Here is a 19,614-nt window from a genome sequence, read left to right on the forward strand (position 1 = left end):
GCTACACCCTCCTGTCAAGGAGTTGTGGAGTGAGAAAATCACCCCTGAACCTCTTTTTCTCTACAGTAAAAACCACCAGCTCCCTCAGCTACTTCTCACAGGGCTTGTGCTCCAGACCTCTGCCCCGCTCCGTTCCCTTCTCTGCACACAGTCCAGCCTCTCAATGTCTTTATTGGAGTGAGGGACCCAAAACTAATGTCAGGATTCTGGGTGTGGCCTTACCAGTGCCAAGCACAAGGGAACAATCATTTCCCTGGTCCTGCTGGCCACACTATTGCTGACATAGGCCAGGATGCCCCTGGCCTTTTTGGTCACCTGGGCACATCCCAGCACATATTCAGACACTGTTGACCAGCAAACCCAGGTCCTTTTCCACTGGGCAGCTTTCCAGCCACTCTTCCCCAAGTCTGCAGCACTCTGTGGGGTTGTTGTGACCCAAGGATAGGACGCTGCACTTTGCCTGGTCAAATCTCATACAATTGGCCTCAGGTCACCAATCCAGGCTGTCCAGGCTCTGCCTTTCTACCCTCCAGAAGACGAACACTCCCATCCAGCTCAGCACCATCTGCAAACTTACTGAGGGCACATTCGATCCCCCAGTAAAGATCTTTGATAAAGATTTTTTTTTTTTTAATAAAGATACGTTCTTCAAAGATTTGTTCTTTGACATTTTAAGGAATTCCTTAGCCTTAGAATCTCAGTTTGTACAGAATTTTCATCAAAGGTTTTGAAATGCTTCCATCTTCTGGGTTTTTCCACGGGATCTGATTTATTTCTTCCTTCCCACAAACCAAGATCTTAACTCTGAATTACAGGCCCTACAAAACTCCATGAGTTTGGGCATTTAGAATCACAAAAAATCACTAGTCATTTTTTAACATCTTGCACAAAACTGTCAAGTGTCAGATGACATGAGAAAGGTCAAAGAAAAATGTGTTGTAAATCTAACTGAAGATTTATATCCCAGCTCTTTCATTTTAATCAATGCTAATAGATTTTTAAAGACAAAAAAGGAAGAAAGAGTATCCTTTGAACAAAAAATGTTAGGTACAGACTTAAAAGTATTAAAAAAGTGTGGTGATTTTATTTTTCAGTAATGAAATAAAACTGATTACTGAGGATAACAGCTGAGGAAACAAGTGTCTGTGATAATTCATTTTTAAAATAGTAAAAATTATTTTGTAGCTGTTAGCTTCATTTTTATGGCAATTCTGTAGAAGTGATACATTTCCTTCCCTTCAGAGAATTTTTAAATAGAAAATCTGACTGTTACCCGTTAATGAATCAAGCATCTTCAACCAGTATTTATAACCAAAGATCAATTCACCTGATTTGAATTACTGAAGTTTCAGTTTGTTTCTCTTCCACATAGGACAATAACATATTACCTACCTTTGCAGGAAACTTGGTGGATGATGAGTTTTCCCCATAAGCCTTTATTTCATGTTGGATAGTGTAGGACAGTGTAAGGTCTACTTCTCACTTCCCATTCATTGCCAAATGTTCTCTTGGTAGATGCATCCACTTGTCTAGATGCCAGATCCCCAAAATTATACTCCTTTCTCTTTTTTACTTGTATGTGAGTTTCTGTTCAGCATCACTCTCTCTGGTGAGAGCTTGTTTTTAAATACCCACTTTTATCCCTACTTGTTGGATGCATTTCCTGGATGTGTGAAATGAACCTTCTGTGTAGAGCACCATAAAATCATTTTTAAATAGGTTCAATAGAAATGTTAAATGTGGTTCTAGTTCTAATTTTAGCTTAAGAGGATGAGTAGCCATTAAATTTTCATCTGTAATTATTATCATTTTTCATGTTCATTGATATGTGTTAATACAAACAGCTCATACATTTGTATATATTGCGCAAGTTCACTTTCTTTAGATTGTTCTCCAAAGAATTCAAGGTCCTTGATACCCCACATCATAAAAGTCATGATCTTGGCATTACTGTAAGTGCAAAATAAAGATATTCCTGTTTAGACAGAGAACGTTCTGCTTATGCTTTAAATAGATTTCAAATTAAAGCAGAAAATAAATGGTTCTGTAACCAGCTGCGTTTGTTCTCTCTCTGCCTTTTCTCTCTCTTTCTCTCAGATCTGGTGCTCTGTTGCCTCTTCTGTTACTCTTCACTCTTTTGATCAGCTTTCTCCTCCTTCCCTTTAGTTGCAGGCCAGATGTTCTTACAACATGTAGATCTTTCCAAATAATTTATTTCCTTTGTAGAGTAGCCACGTCTGCAACCACAGCCTGGCCAGTTGTAAGTTGTTTTGAGTGATGTATTTTCTCTAAAAAAACACACTCAAGTGCATTTCTCTTTCAGAGTAGATGAACTGCACAAACTGTGAGTACTGCCCTCTTCCCTGTCAAGGGTGGGGAAAGCAATGGAACACATCTTTTAGGTAAATAGGGAAGGTTTGTTCTTTCTGTCTCTCAGATGCTGAGAGACATATTGCAAACAGTGGTACTAGTCCTGCTATATGCTTTAAATGCAAAACTTTTTATTCCCCTGCTGTCCAAGCATTTCTGCAACATTTTACACTCCTGTGTTTTCTGTCTGTGTTATTTAATTTTCATGATGTTCTTTGGATACTCCCAAGTGAAAAACATTAGAAAAGACCGTTTGCATCATGCAGATCAACATTAATTGCCACCCCTATGACTCAGACAGAAAATCTACGCATATAATTTAAAATATCTACCAAAACAGACAATAGGAGATTGGGAAAATTTTAGACTGGTTTTGCTGCCAAAAAAACTGATTTGTTGTATCTCTACTGCAAGAGCTTGAAACTTATCTTCCTTTTCCTGAGCACAAAGATAGCTTATGTTTAAGACACACAAGGTATACAGAGGTAGTACCTGTCCTGAAGATTTGTCCACATCTGCATGAGTGACTCTAAAGATGATCAGTATGGTTTTACCATGAAATTGTATTTAGATACTTGGAGGTGAGGATCTCTGTGACTTGTGTTTTCATAGCCTGGAACAACAAAGAAATGTCTCCACCTGTATGTATGTGCATAATACAAATAGCAAATGTCAGCGTTTCTGCTCTCCTTATAAAAATAGTAGCCTAGATATCTGATCACTGGAGCTGCAGACAACAATTGATATCCCATCTGCAACTATGTTAAAGGTTGTATAATCGAAAACCAAAATCAACAGAGGAAGCAGAGACAAAAGTGTGATGATTTGTTCTAGATAAAACGAACAAAAATTTCAATTAGAGCAGAGGTAAGGCGTGATGAGACAAATCCTTTTGAGTTACAGCCAATTCTTTGCTATTCACATTCACCAATTAAGTTATCCAGAGTAAAATGATTCTAACAATAATACCTGGGCTTGTGTTCCACTATTTCCAATAACACAAAAGCTTCAGGCAATGAGTTACTCATTATTCTAGATTTTAGGAGAAGATACATAAATGAACTGTCTGCTTTCTGAAAGCATGCTGGAAAGACTCCACTTCTGAAGCTGAGGCCAATTTCCTTTCCACTTCAAAATTTGCATAGGTGTAACATCATATAGGTCATAGAATCATAGAATGGTTTGGGTTGGAAAGGACCTTAAAGATCATCATGTTTCACAACTCTGCGATGTACAAGGACACCTTCCACTAGACCAGGTTCTTCAGAGCCACATCCAACCTGGCCTTGAACAATTCAAGGGATGGGGCAGCCACAACTTTTCTGGGGAACCTGTTCCAGTGCCTCACCACCCTCACAGTAAAAAATATCATCCTAATAGCTATTCTAACCCTGCCCTCTCTCAGTGTAAAGCCATTCCCTCTTGTCTCATCCCAAAATGCCCTTGCTCAAAGTCCCTCTCCAGATTTCTTGTGGGCTCCTTCAGGCACTGGAAGGTGATGTCAGATCTTCTCTTCTCCATGAGGAAATAACTCCAGATCTCTCAGCTTGTCTTCATAGGAGAGATGCTCCAGTCCTCTGAGCACCTTCATTCCCCTCCTCTGGACCAATCTGTCTCAGACCCGGCAGTCTTGCCCAGGTGCAACTTGATTGCTGCAGACATCCTGCAGGCAGGTTACAGCTACCTGGAAGTGCCAGGCTGTCTCAGGGGGTCTGAGCTGCCCTTGCACAGCAGCCACAGGGTGCCCAGGGCCGTGGCACTGCTGTGGAGCACAGGACCAGACACCCGCTGGTGATGCTGAAACGGGAACATGGGAATTCTCACCTTTGCTTTAGGCACTTAGGTGGGATTCATCTTGCCTAATATATGCATTTAAAGTTTAGGGATCTAATCCCTTTGTAGTCAATGGAGAGATGTGGTAATGCTCTTTAGTATAACTAATCTCCCCTCAGTGACAATAGAGAAACCCTAGATGACTAGCTTAGACTAATTGCTCAGCTTCAAAGGTGGGATTTAAGCACCTAAAACAGTAAAATGCTATCAGATTAAAGTGTAGCTTTTCACACCTGTACAAAACAAATGTGATTTGAGCCTAAATAACTGCACAGAACAGCAGATAACTGACTTAGACTGCAAGTGCCTCTTGTGAGGAGAAGACATATTTTAAGTGTTTGTGCAAGCCACAATAATGCACTGATTTATACAACTTGCAGTGTTCTGTATCATGGTCGCACTGCTCTGGAGTTTATTGGATTTTTTCATTTTAAAGATGAAGATGTGAGCAAAAGGTTAATTGGTTTGCATGAGATCTGACACAGGAACACTTGGTAAAATGGGGCCATGAATCAAGGCTTTCTATTCCTCTGATGATTGCACTCATGATTTTTGGTCCATTGTCCTGGACATTTGTCCACCATTTCTTTGTCATGAAATCTAGTCTATCTCTTGGCTGGTAGAAACACTTTCTTATTGTAGCAAAAAGCCGCTATATTTTGGACTTCTGAATACTTTTAAAATACTGTAAACAAACGAAATGTTCAATAAATAACTTGAACTAGAAGTAGAGAGCAGAAAGAACACTTTTAATTCGTGTAAATTAGTTGTTACTGGTTTGCCTCTGAAGTTTTGATCATTTTGTCTGTGTAAATGATTGCTATTCCAGTTGCTTTTCAAGGATTTGCAGTATCACATAATTAGCTTAGCAAACTCTTAGGCCATACGTGGAAGGCTTGAGTTTCCATTAAATATAGGGCAATGAAATTATTAAATTTCCACTGTATGTAATTTGTGCAGAGCGTTCTGCAATATAGGCATATCAGTTATGAATCTACAATCATTTCTCATATTAAAGTTGAATTTAAATCCACAGCTGGACTTTCGTCCTGAAAGAAGCCAGATAGCCCTGTGCATCTGGCTTAATCTTCCCTACAGCCATATTATTTTAAAGGCACTCCTGCTTAGTACATCTTACAATTGAAAAATAATACTTATATTCCCTCTCATCCTCAGCAGCTGTGATCCCTCTGCAGATGTTGTTCTGTGAGACGTTTCATTATGTGTGATAGACAACGTAGGTTCTTTTTGTCTGTCTGTGTTACTGCTTTGTAGGTTTTCTTTTTCTAATTTTTTTTTATTTTTTTATTTATTCCTTCGGCTGTAGATGAGTCCTTCCATAATACTTCACTTTGTCTCCTGTTGCTGCTGCTTCTCCTTCTTTCTAAGTGCAGAAATTATCAAGAACTTTGCAACTGCATGGAGCCGCCCAACAGAAGCCCATTGATTCCCCACCAAAGGGCTCTGTGTGAGCCATTCTGCTCCAGCCTGAAAAGAAAGCTTTGTTCCCTCAGCTGGTAGTGTCTTAAGATGCTGATCCTTGCCATATTTTTTGAAAACTGTAGCAGTTCATCAGACTGTTTGACACTTCCCGTTCAGCTGTGTGCTCTGTAGCATACCCTGGTATTTGCTGCTGCTCGTACATCAGCCTCACCAGCCCGAGACTGCTCTGGAGCAGCCCGGGCACCACGGTGAGCTGTGCTGGGCACAAGGCATTGGGAGGTGAACAGTAAAGGAGCTGAAATCTGGAGTGCTGGTGGCCATGCCTGAAATGGTAGTAATGGATTTAGTATTTGGGGCAGGAGGTATGGGATTTGTCATGTTGGTTGAGTATTTTCCTGGCCGCCTTCCATGACTGTTCAGATATTTTTAGCATGAAGTACAAGCTATGTTGTCTCAGTTGACCTTGGAGCATGACATTTTAACACGGAATTGGTTTGACTTGCTAATCATTAAAATGATTTATTATTTTTTATTGCATGAGCAACTAGAATCCCAGTCATGTTTTGCAGATGAAAAGGGAAGCAAATTGAAACCTGTCTTCCCTTAACTTGAAGTCCTTCATGATACCCATGTTTCCTAAGCTGCTGTCTTTCTCTGTACACCATTAAAAGTAGATTATGTCTAGGTTTGTTTTTTAATTTGTTTTTTAGTCATCTGACAAATATTATGTCAGAGTTACTGAAACTAATCCCAAGGTTTCACAGTGCTCAATGAGAAGTGTAGAACAAAAGGATTGTTTCTGTTGCAAACAATTTATGACCTTAATAGAAGTTTACAGCTGCCATCAGAAAGGCAAGATCTTGCTACCAGTATATTTATCCTGGTGATTGCTCTCTCTCTGCCTTCATTCCCAGACTCAAGTTTAAAGATCAAGCCCCTAAATGCCAACTTCTGTTAAGGAATTAGCAGCAGTAGCACTGCATCAGGATATCGTAGCAATATATTTTAAGGGGTAGTGTATAATGTAGGAAAAGAACTTTGGACCAGCCACATAGGCAAAAGACCACGAAAGTTGAATTCAAATCTTGAAGTGTAGATCAATTTTTAGCCTGATTGGACTTTTTGACAAGTTGTCAATTTTAGACAATTCGTGTTTATTGAGTTTTGCACCTCCTTAAGTTGACATGACCTGAGAGGAAATCACAGTAATTTTTAAGATACATTTTACTGCCACAGTGGTACAGAAAAGCTTTTGACTGAAAAGAGCATCAAGGTCTTGTTGACTTTTTCAGTATACTAAATAAGCACCTGCTGAAGTACCTGATGTACATTTTAAAAATTTAAAATAATACCAAAAGAAAAAGAAAAAAGTTGACCATCCTCCTGACTCAAAAGTAACTGCACAGTTTAAAGATTTACCCAGCAGAAGCTGAAACCAAGACATGAAAATAAACCTCTCTTTGACTACCTTGGCAACTGGGAAGACCACAACCTGCTCCTACAAATCACATGGCAGATCTCCCAAATAGGGCCAAAGAGGCTGTTTCCCTGAAATCTGTGTCACACTATAGTTCCTTTCATACATAGGAAGTGAGTAAATCATTGAATAATGCAACATCCTTCCCCGTCTGCGAGAACTGTGCCAAAGCCAAGCGTAAAGGTCTGGGTTAAAGCAAACTCAGTTACTTGGTAACCGAGTTGTGTTTTGGAGGGGTTAAAATTGGAGGGATTTTGGATTTGTGCTTTTCAGGGGTTAAAATTGCCAAGAAAAACTGAAAACTTGAGGAAGATCCCCAGGTGCCTGGATTAATACTCCCCAGTCCCTCTGATGTGAGCTGGCAGGTCCCATAAAGCCACTCAGCCTTGAACAGGGAAGGGAAGGAGGGAGAGAGCAAAAGCTCCAGCTGCGACTCCAGAGCCCCAGAAAGAGCCTCTAACCCAATTCCCTTAAAATGCACAAGCCTCACAAGCCACAGCATCTCTTTGCCACCGTATTCACTGAGTTCGCAGGGCAAACAAAAGATCCATACCAAACATGCTTCCTTCCAGAGGGGGAAAGTTTTCCTCATTTGTCCATAGATCCCCCCCCTTTTCTTTCAGTTTTATACACAGAGATATGTTATATGTACATATATATACATTATTATTTTTGTTTTAACGGCAGGGGGAGGGGGGGAATGTTGCTAATTTTTTTTTTTGGCTGGTAATTAAGAGAGCTAACACCAGCTAGGCTAGAGTGAACGCAAACAAGACCCCTATAGGCAGCACAGTGCATTAATGTAAAATATGCCCAGACAACATAACTTGTCAGAGAGGATTATTTCTGCTTAGTGAATCTGCAGGGGCCCCTTTGCTCCACCACTCAGCGTCTGACTAGAGAGAGAAAGAGAGAAAGAGTAGCCATTAGTGAGTAGCTACTGTGGCATTGATGTTTGAGCGCACTTCTGAACTGGCTTTTGTTGAGAATATCGGTGCAGAAAGCATGCGCTGTCCCAAATCCGCTGTTACTATGAGAAATGAGGAGCTGCTTTTAAGGTATGTTGTCTCCTTTGTTTTAACGCGTGCTTTCGAGTTGCCTGGGCCCGCTGCAACTATAACCGTGCTGTGTATTAAGTAGTTTCCCTATTTAAAGGAAAAGACAGGCATTGCTGGGTGCAAGGAGCATTTTCCACTAGTTCGGGTCGCACATTTCATGTATAACGACAAATGTACGGAGAGGGCAAGGAGGGGAAAAAAATAAATATATTTATATTTTCTTTTTTTATTTTTTTTTCCTTTCTAAAAGAGAGCTGGTATTTCTTTTATCACCTCCTTTGCAATATTTCTGCCTGCTTCATTATTATGCACTGGGCATGGAATAAGCATGGAAAAAGCTCAGGGAGACTCCATATTAGAGCTAGTGCCCTAAATACCACTTTAATTTTCACTTAGCCTATGTAAATAGTTACTAATGCTTCACCCAGTCTCTACCACTCGAAGATGTTTTAAAAATATCTAAATACTCCTATATTGTGGGATTACACATCTATTCTCTAATAATGCTCCCAGGTTTAGCGGGAGGCCAGCATCGACTACTCTTTTCAGAGACACACAACACGCAGACACGCACACACGCACGCTCACACACAGAATTATGCTGGAATTGGCACCCCGCTTTGAAAAATGTAGTCTTTTGTTTATTTGCTAGCAGACATTGTAGCATTGAATACATCTTTTGGTCTGACAATGGGACAGCTGAACAATGGTGTTGTCAAACTAGCTTAATGTATGTCTGGCGATGGGGTGGTTTGGGTTGTTCTGGGGGTTTTTTCCTTTCCTTTTCTCAGCCCCTTTTTCATTTCCCTTAATCTTTTTGTGTATACAGTAGAATATAAACTGTGTTGCCTGTTTTGTGGTGGCTGTTTCAGTTGATATCTGCCGCTAATAGTGCAAGGAGGGGGAGGTTTGTATCATACAATTATGGCTATTGCATTAAGTTGCAGATTTATTGCTAACCTCTCCTTTAACTGTGGTGAGAAAACTTATTGATTCTGAAAGCTTACAATACTACTGTCAATCTGGCAAACACATATTTGCCAAATGTGCACTTGCTTGATTTTATGCCCGATCGTATCAACTTTAACTGCTGTTTTGAAGATACTGTTTCTAATTTTTTTTAGGTAATGAAAATGCAATAAAAATGATAAATCAGATCTCAAAGCGGAAGCCCATGCGACTTTCCATTTTTATAACGTTTTATACGTTAGAATTTTAAAGGTCAGACCGAATAATTTACCTGAATGATTCCTATCCCCAAATCAAACAAATTATTCATATGACATTTCTTAAATTATCTTTCTGTTTAGAGAACCATAGTTTAGCATTAAAACAGTAAAAAATTTGGGGTTTGAATTTGTCAAAATGAACCTTATGCATTGTGAGAAGAAATTGTTACAAAGCTTTAGAAAAATTTTGAGTTACTACTTGGACAGCAGCTTATGTCTTAAATAAAAAGAATTGTCATTACTCCGTGGAGTTTCTTAAACTGTTTAAAGTCTTTAAATACTTTACATGTTAAGTAAATGTATTGCTTTTAGCAATAAGTTTAATGATTTTGTGAGAGAAAAGATTTATTTATCATTGGCTTCTGGTTTTTGCTTTGATCAATTAATAATAGAGATTTTGTGCCTTTTTTAAAAACTGGACTCTAGTGCATGATTTATATAGGTTGAGGGGTCTCTTGGACCCCTTAATTAAAACAAAAAGACATTAAGGATTTATCGGTAGCAGTCAGAGCCCTCTAAAGCATGTATTTCAACACAAAAATGTTTGGTGGGGAGACTGAATACTTGCTATGTTGTTTTGCATTTTTTTGTCATTGTATCTTCTTCCCTTGAGTCTTGAGATGGTGTAAATCAATAGCAAAGAGTTTATGTGAACAAAAAGGTAATATCACATAAAATACCTGAGAAGCCAAGAGGTTATGGATTATCAGGGAGTACTTGCATCCCATCTGTTGTGCATAAACACGAAGAAAACAAGGGTGGTGTTTAATATTATGGGACCATGACATAATTCACTTCCTTGGGAGAACTTCTTTCAAGACAAACATTAACTCATTCACAGCTGCTCTGCTCTGCCTGAACTGGAGTGGGGAAACAGTGGCATGTTTTTATAAAGTTATTTTTTTATCGTGTCATGTTGCATCAGCCTGAGCACTCTAGCAGCTACTGCCCTTTGTGAGTGGCAATAAAGTGAGTCCCTCACTCTCAGTTACGTGGAAATGCCCCTTTAGGAATAGCCCAGAGCAGCGTGAATGCACTTCTGTAGCAGCCACCAACAGACACCTGGGCAGCAAAACCAACCACCACTTTTAAGGACTATTCATTACTATTACTGTTCCCTAAGCGCTCTGCTCACAGGTGAGTTCCTACCAAACTTATTCTAGTTTCTGTGTTTTCAGATAAAATGTTGTATAAAATACATATACAGTGATTTATTTTTTTTTTTTGTCTTGGATTGAAAATTACTTTGTTTTTTTCCAAGGGTATTTTCTCACATTGCATTCACATCAAAGACTGATTTTTGAATTGGTTTGTGTGAATCCTACTCAAAAAAAAAAAAAAATAATCTTTCTATGCATATTTACTGAAATATTGCTTTCTGAGCCATAACAATTATTATTAACATCAAAGAAGGTGAAGCAAAGCTGTAACACGAGTAATTTCTTAGCATGTTTAATGAAAGTAATGACTTTGGAAAGGCTGCATAGGTTTAGAGATCTTATGCCTGAACATGGGAGGTGTCCTCAGTGCTGTCTGTTTTGAATATTATCCATTCACAAAGCAATGTGGTGCCTTGCAGTTGTCATACTTGGCAACATCTGTTTCCACAACAGAGCTAAGAGAGGTAATTCAGACTCTACATGAGTTGTTATTTGTTCTTGCAATGGCCAGGTGTGACTTCAAAATGAACATGCTCTGTCCTACCCGTTAGAGAAAGAACAAGATAGGTCTTAGCTTGGGATTTGGCTTTCCATGCTTCCATAGGGACATGGACTTGAATTATGCTAATTTATTAGCCTGGAGTATTTGCATGTATTTATTTATTTATTTACTTTCACATTCATGAACCACAATCATCAACATGCTAATGTCTTCTTTGTTAAGAGAGGATGACACTGACGTGTTTCTGTTACCAAATTTAAGTATGAAGGAATTGAGACCCACCCTGCAGACAAACACTTGGGGGTGAAAAGCTAGATGCAAGCTGGCAGTGTTAACTCACAGCCCAGGAAGGAAATAGTGTTCTGGGCTGCATCAGGAGAAGGGCGCTCAGGAGGTCGAGGGAGGTGATTCTCTCCCTCTGCCACACCCTCATGAGATTCCACCTGTTAGTACCTCTTGCAAGTCTGGAGTCCTCAACAAGTCCTCAACATGGAACTGTTGGATTGGATCCAGAGGAGGGCCACAAAAACAGTCAGTCTGGATTGCCTCCACCAAAGAGACAGGCTGAAAGCCCTGTGATTGTCCAGTCTGGAGAAGGGAAGGATCCAGGGACATGTTAGAGCAGCCTTTCAGTACCTAAAGGGGGCTTATAGGTAAGATTTTTTTTAGCAGGGCCTGTTGCAATGGGTCATAGGATTGTGGCTTTAAACCAAAACCATGTTGATTCAGGCTAGACATGAGGAAATTTTTCACAGTGAATCTGGTGAAACCACGGAACAGGTTGCACAGAGAGGTGTTGGTTGCCCCATCCCTGGAAACATTCACAAGTCAAGCTGGACACGGCTCTGAGCAACCTGATCTACTTGAAACTGTTCCTGTTCATGGCATGAGAGTTGGAAGTAGATGACCTTTAAAGGTTCCTTTCAACCCAAACCATTCTATGATTCTATTCTATATAAGATTGCAAACTATACCTTTGGGGCTGAAAAACAAAGCCAATGTTCAATTAATATTCATATCTAGAAGTTTTACTGCAAGTGTAGATTGTGCTTGAATACTTAAGAAGTCATTCAGGAGTGAATCAATACTAATTATTGTAATCAGGAGGGTTAATTAGCTGAAGATGCTGCTGATGGAAAGTTCACTGCTTACAGCCCTGAAAACACCTAAGTTGATGAAATCTGAAAGCAAGATGTCTAAGAGGACTTTGTGTAGAGAAAAATGCTTGGCTTTCCTTTGGCATTTCAAGAGCCAGTCATTCCAAAGGGGAAACACATCTTGTACTTTCTATTTTGCATGATATTAATTCAGGGGGTATTAGAAGATGCAACTAAATCTGTCATGAAGATATTTTCTGGTCGTCTCTCAATAAATGCAAGTACCATTTTGGATAACCTGTACTGTCTCTGCTGCATTCATTTGTAGATTACCATAAATTAATATGGATAATCTTATGCATTTGAAATCTGGTTCCAGCACTGTTATTTGGAACAGTTTTGTGGGTTTGTTTTTTTACCTCCATTTGTGTTCAGGCACAGGGACTTTACATGGTACATGTATATAAATTACACATGCTCTGTTACTAATGCACATACATATCTGTGTGCACACATACATGTGTGAACTTAATTTTAAACATTTTTCATTGAGGGTGTGTATTCCTATAATCCTGTGCCCTTATAACTCCCACTTGGTTTCCATCTGCAAAACAGTATTCAACTACATATGATTCAGAGGACAGTTATTGAAGAAGTAGTTAATGAAATTTAAGTTAGATGATAAGGAATAAAGACTGAAAAGAAATGTCTGAAGAAAATTCTTTTCCCTCAATTAGAGCAGTTGTGTTTCTTAAAGTGAGCATTACTGAATTCAAACAAAATCCACCTGTACAAAATCTTTCTCACAAGTGACTTGCAAGAAGATTTTATATTTAATGCTGGGTGTTTGGGTTTTACATTGTTTTTTGTTGTTGTTGGGTTTTGTGGGTTTTTTTTCTTTTCCCCTAGTTGTATCTCTTAAGGTTATAACCAAGACAAATGTCAGGATGTTAATTCAAGAAAAAAAGCCTACAGAAACCCCCCTCTCAGTCACACACACATAACCCCCCCCAAGTCAAGTGATGCTTTCAGAGGAGAGAAATTCTATTTCAAAACACATCCTTCTTTCCTTTCTAATGACATTAGAGATTATCACGTGCAGGTGCTATTTATCTTTGCAACTGCTTTCCTATGACTGTTTTACTGCTTCCAACACATTTACTTGTATGTCAGCCATAGAAAAGGTAACTGAAAATGGCAGTTGTTGAGAAAGCATGTCGCCATGCCTGGAATGACATGCATTATCAGGGCAGCAGGAGTTGCTGGCTCTACAGCCCATTTCTACTTGACCTGCGGAATGATTGGCTGCCTGGGATGGTGATGAATCACTGGAGTTTATGAAACAAGACTGCTGGCATCCTCACAGAGGAAATAAAAAAGGATTTTTTTTTTTCCCCTCCAACATTCTTGCTGTGGCAAAAAGCTTTATTTTATTTTTTTAATTTTTTTTCTATTTTTACGTTTTGTTTTGCTTCTGTGTTATTTCACCCTGCAGCAGAAGCAAATGTGTCAATTAAAGTCGCTTTAGTACTGTTTTCAGCAAGTTAATGATGCACTGAAGGTTAACTATCTTTATTGGATAGAAGTGGGCAGGAATTCTCCGAAATTTTGTGTAAATCTTGATCTGGAATCTAATATTCTCATCTCTCACTCCAGTCTTGAGACTGAGATAGCATAACTAGTAATCAGCTCAAGTGGGATGTAAAAAGGATTTCAGCTGTTCTCACACACAACTTTATTTTCTCTGACAGTGTAAGGATCAGTGATCATTCTGTGGGCTAATATCAGTCAGATCCATCTTCAGCATTTCTAAGCTAATGACTAAAATGACTTTTCTGGAAAGCACCGAGTCCCAGATTTGCACTCACTTTCTAGGTGGTTTGTGAAATTGTATTGTGCATGAAGCCCACGTTACTGGATTAGGCTGTTATGAGCCTGTGCTTGCAGGAAAGTACCGTGGGGCTGTAAATCTGCCAGTGCACTGACAAGGCTGACACAGCGTGGATCACAAGCTGCCCTGTAAAATGCAGCCAAGTAAAAATTATCCTTCTATTTCAATTAAAACAGCCAAAATTGTGTTTGGGGCTGGGGGAATGGAGAGAACTACTTTCTTATCTCTCCATGTAACATACTCAGTGTGCTGATGTGTTACCTTGCATCCCTTATTCAGGTAAAACAACCTAATTTAAGTTAACTCTCTCTGATTCAAAGGAATAAGATTACCAATAAAATTGCTCAGGAAGTTTTAAATACAGCACTTATATGAATATAATGCTTTTTGCCATTACATGAGAGAGGGTTTTTCTCAACTCTTATACTTTGCTGCCCACATCGGCTATTAGACTTTTCCACCTTCCTACAAATAATTCAGCTGATGCTGGACACTGCAGAGGCTGCAACACTCTTGCTATTTAAGGCACAGCTTTCCAATGTCCCTTGTGAAATAGAGGAGGGCAAACTTTAACCAGCAAGAAGGGCAGCACAGGGAACTGTTGCTTGTGCCCTTCAGTGTGTGAGGGGTAAATGCTGTCCTTGCTCCGGAGTTCCCATGGCAGCAAATCAGCAGGTCATCCTCAAGAGCAGCCTTTGAGGAAGAGAAACCAGAGAGTTTGAGGAAGGGGAGAAAAAAAAATCTAGAAAATCAGAGAGAGGATAGGGGAAGTTACAAATAAAGGAGTGAAAAGTAACTGTATTGAAACACAGATATTTGGAAACTAAACCTTGTACGTGCAGATACCTGTGGATGATAGGATGGCTGTGCTACAGAGTGAATTTTAGATTCAAACCCTGCACCTGCACTCCCTGGAAGCTGCAGGTCAGCATTGGAGGGGTTGAGGGCCTCTAGAAAAAAAACAGAGAATTATCAGGAGACTTAAAATTTTAGAGACCCTAAATTCAACGTTATAACCTCTTAGTTTAATTTTCCTTCTCTTCTGCCTAAAAAAGGTTTATCTTCTGCTAAACTGTGAGGAAGAAGCTCGCTCTGAAGCTTGAGAATTTGCCTGCATCATTTCAGCCCACATTTAATTTTAATTAGAGAGTTATATAACCCCCTTTAAAAATAACAAAACACTAACAGAACTGCATTGGCAACACCAGGTGTTCTGCAGTGCTGCTCCAATGAATCATATGGAGATTTGTCTGTGCACGGCTGATGAACATACATTAAACTCAGTTAACCCCCACCCCTGAATAAAGCAATCCAAAGTGACCAAATTTTTTCCCTAAAGAGCCTTTTTCACAAAACAATGCCTAACTAGACGCCTGCCCTGGGAACCTTATGGTTCCAGCACCTGTCCCTTCCAAAGTTTTTGTATCAAGGGGTTGAGGTTTTCTTTAAATGTGGCAGATGAATTATTATGACCTTTCAAAGTGAAATACTGTATGTTAAACACTAAGTTGGGCTAAATGTTTTGGTTCAGTAAAGAAAATCAATGTTCCTCTTTGTTGTACTGAGCCCCAAATCCCTGAAATTGTTAAGAACAGCAAATCTAACAGGTATTTCTGGGGAAAAATAAACATGTGACTTCATCGATGTTCTTTTCAGACAGAGAATTTGTGGGAAAACTGAATCAGTGACTTGAGCTTGTTAAACATTATGGTTCAGATGCCATTCTTGGCTCTAGGAAATCCCTCAGACCCCAGCTGCTGGAAGGTGTGAAGGATCACTTGCCATGGTCATGCTCTTTTTCTTTCCATCTCTTATCAGAGCCAGGGTCATGAGCTAGGTGGACCTTTTGATCTGGTTTATGTGGCAATTCTTACACTGTTCATTTAAGGGGGAAAAACCCCAAACCACTAAAACCAGGCATGGTGCACTTTTCTGCACATCCAAATGCCTTATAGTTACTGTAGGAGTCTTTTCTTTATGTCCTTCATGTCTGATATTTAATGGTTTCTGTCTGGGAAACAAAGATAGCTACTTTACATATTTTCAGGGTGATTGTTGCTTTTGAGGATTGACATGTATGCTAGGCACTTCATGAGCAAATGAAAAAAATAGACCTGTGAAATTTCCTACCTTAAAGATGCACAATTTGAGTTTAAGGTGAAATCCAATCATTTGCAGTGCAAAAGAAAGAAAAACACCAGGTAGAAGTGAATGAGAAGGGAGGATGAAGGTTTAGCTCATAAGGATCCTGCTGCTAGAAGTGAAGTGCATTGGGTTAATGCAGATATTGTAACAAACTTCTCGGATGCCTTTCCATTTTGTTTTTAAAAATGAGTCTTCTTTTGGCTTCTTGTCTCTTTTGATATCCCTTACCCACATTCTTTCTTTGCTGATGCCACATTAGAACTTCACACTTACCTTTGCCCGTGGCTTTTGGAGTTGGAGAATGACCTCCAGTATCACCTTCTGATCCAGGCCATCCTCACCATCTACCTCCCTTGTCCTGCCTCTCTCCCAGCCTCTCCAGATGAGCAAAAATCTCCAGAAAACTCAAATTTATCGAAAATGAGAGAGATTTTTCTGTCTCCAGTAGTTTTTCCTGTGGGTGTAGATGGCAGGGAGGAAGGTTGTTGTGTTACAGTGGGATTTTCCTCTGCTCTTTGCAAGCATAGTGGGGCTTTTGCATATTGTGAGGATGAAGCATTACAGACAAGAACACCAGATGTGTGATTTCTCCTGTCCTAAGTCATAGGTTTTCACATGAAGATAATAGCCAAATCCAAGAATATTCTGTTCCATCTTCCAGGGTTGTTTGTGTCTTTTTTTTACCATAAAAAACATGTCTGCTCTCTACTAGGAAATGAGGTCTTGCCAGTGCTTGCAGTACCCCAAGTTTCTCTCCTTTTTGGGTAGTGGTTGTTGATAGTTATCAGGTGAGAAGATAAGGTAGTCCATTAAAAAAAAAAGAAAAAAAGAAAAAAAAAGAAAAATGAAAAATCCATCAATGTCTGTTGCCAAGTCAAGATAAGACTGGGTTGACAAAAGCCTTGGTCTTGTGTCTATATGAACAAGGCACTAATACAAAGGTAACACCTGTGGATCAATAGTGATGCTCTTCAACAGGACTGCAAATAAATAACTGGACAGTAAGACTTCATCTTGCAGAAATTGCTTGTTACTGCTTTCTTTCAGTTTTCTCTAAATGTAGTGGTGAGCTCAGGAACAGCCCAGCTGGAGCAGAGGTTACTGGGCAGCTTCTGCTCAGAACTAGCTCTGTGCAGGTTTGGACCTGAGGGTGATGATTGACTGTCCCACATATTTGATACTGTTCACAAAGGAGGCTGTTCTTCTAAATTAAAGGCCTTTCCAAAACACCCTCCATTCCATGTAACATCTGCCTTGTGCCATGATATGTTGCCTAATTGTTTTCGGAAAGATTGAGTTATTGCCCACAAAAGGGAACAAAGGCCCTTTACCCACAGTGGGATGAAATCACCTCATCACTGGTATAAAATAGGAAGGGAAAAAAAAAAGATAGTGAGTGGGAAGTTTTACTATAGCAACCAAGTTTACATAATATCAATGCGCTTCAAGTGAAAGCTCTAGAAATGTTTAATTTGAGGGACCTTTTCACAGGCTAATTTTAAATGACGTTTATTTCTGAAGATTACTGATGAGCTACAGTAGCCTACGGAAGCGGAGGGTACCTCATAAGCACGATTTTAAATGCTTAAAATTCATTGATCAGCCTTAACCGGTATTTTAATTTTCTTTTTAAAAGGAATTCAGTTATATGCAAGTTATTTTTTTTTCTCAAAATGAATGGAAGGCTGTTGTGTGTTTGGTTTTGTAAATATAAAATCCCTACTGAAAGGTTAAGGTTACATAATTCAAAATTTTCTTCCAATATTAGACATAACTGACAAAGACAGTTTTGTTCCAGGTAATCACAAATGGTAAAATGGCGTAAAATTGCATCCATTACTTTTTACCATTCAAGGAAATGCACTACTTTCTGCTTTACTTGTTAATGATTTTTACACCATTCTGTAGTTCTGCGCAAGTGCTTGTGTGCTTTGCTTTGTTTTGCTTTGCTTTTTCTTCATACCCCCTCCCCTTCTTGCCCCTCCAGAAGTCTGCTTCTAAGAGTTAGGCTGATGGGCTCCCTGCCTTATAGGCAGGTAGGCTCACATCCCATTACACAAACCAAAATGCTGTACTGCCTGCTCTGAGTCACACCACTGCTTCCGGGCTCATGGCTTGCCTGGAAGGTTATTTCTTTGTGAAAGATAGCAACCACCTCGTTTGCATTCACTAACTCTAGCTGGACCAGATTCCTGCTCCCCCTGGCATTAGTGGAAGATCCTGAGTGATTCCACTGGAGTCATTTGAGCCCGCTCCAAATTTACACCACCATCGCTGAGCTCTGCTTCTGCTGCCTCTGTTAGAAACTTGCTTTGATGCCAGAGATAAGCTGAATCCCAAGCATGTTCATTGGCTTAGGGGGGAATAAAGGCAGAGGATTTGAACTCTCTTCATACTGTCTTGCAGGCTTGGGAGAGAGTGAAGTAATTCAGAAACTTTCCCTTGAAGCGCTTCCAACAGTAGCATTTCCTTGGCCCAAAACAGGGGGGCAAGTTGATTAGAAGAATGACAATTGAGGATAGGGTGAGGAGGGGGTCTGGAGAGGGGATGTGATGTGAGCTCCACACTGGATTTGGCTCTGGAATCTGGAAGGGAAAGGGGTATCTGCTCTCTTTGTTACTCACTGAATGAAGCCACAGGCAGTGATGTCAGAGTGAACCCATACACATGACAAGTCACTTCCTCAGTCATGGCCTTCTGCAGCTGAACTTTTTTGTTTTTTTTTATTTTGGTTTGTTTTGTTTTTCTCTGAAGAGGTGTGCAATTTTCAAAGGCTGAGTTGTTTGGAGAAACTGTATGTAGCTCTGTGTTTGAAAAACCATTTGAACGGTGACTAATCTGGAAAGGTGAAGGGGAACTGCTTCATCTGCCCCACTCGGATGGAGAAACTGAGGGACAAAGAGTAAACAAGCCAAAAAGGGTCTGGGATTCTACACTGAGGGGAGAAGGGAGAGGAGGCAGCATTTGTAGCTGGAATAGGATTAAAGCTCAAGAACTGGTGATTCCAAATTCTAGGTTCCTCCCTCAAAACTGCCATATGCTCCACCAGTTGAAAAAGCTTAAGATTGGAGGACAGCAATAATGCAGCTCCTCTAAACCAGTGTTTAGAGCCATTGTCTCATTTATGCTGTGAAAATAAATGCAGTTTCACTTGCCACTGTCATTCCCCATTTCCCTCTGTACTGTAGCAACACATCAGACGTTCCACTTTTCCCTTAATTTTATTAAAAGTTGCTATTTTGCGCTCCTGTGCTGGTCAAGATTCTGGCATTAATGTTGCAAATAACAGAGCTGAGCCTGTAACATTGTGTGAAACATTCGGGGTTTTTTGTTTCTTACCCTCACTTTTCACTTACCCTCTGCTATCGAGAGTTAATTCATACATAGACACTACATAATTTATGTTTGA

At 39.7% G+C, this 19,614-nt stretch overlaps 1 protein-coding gene across 7 annotated transcripts in view; it reads left to right on the forward strand.

The window, feature by feature from the left end:
* Positions 1-19,614, forward strand: part of CELF2 (CUGBP Elav-like family member 2) — a 545,877-nt gene that overhangs the window by 279,691 nt on the left and 246,572 nt on the right. For 2 of the 7 annotated variants that reach the window (XM_015627333.2, XM_015627334.3), the window contains exon 1: positions 7,854-8,181. The exons of 2 other annotated variants lie outside the window; for them this stretch is intronic. In XM_015627333.2, the coding sequence (XP_015482819.1) occupies positions 8,075-8,181 (107 nt within the window). In that variant the 5' untranslated portion in view covers positions 7,854-8,074. Of the gene's footprint in view, positions 1-7,853; positions 8,182-19,614 lie in introns of those variants that run through there. 3 more of the 7 variants (XM_015627331.3, XM_015627332.3, XM_015627336.2) reach the window with 2 other exon arrangements.

Source organism: Parus major, chromosome 1A (assembly GCF_001522545.3).
Source record: "Parus major isolate Abel chromosome 1A, Parus_major1.1, whole genome shotgun sequence".
NCBI classification, from domain to species: Eukaryota; Metazoa; Chordata; class Aves; order Passeriformes; family Paridae; genus Parus; species Parus major.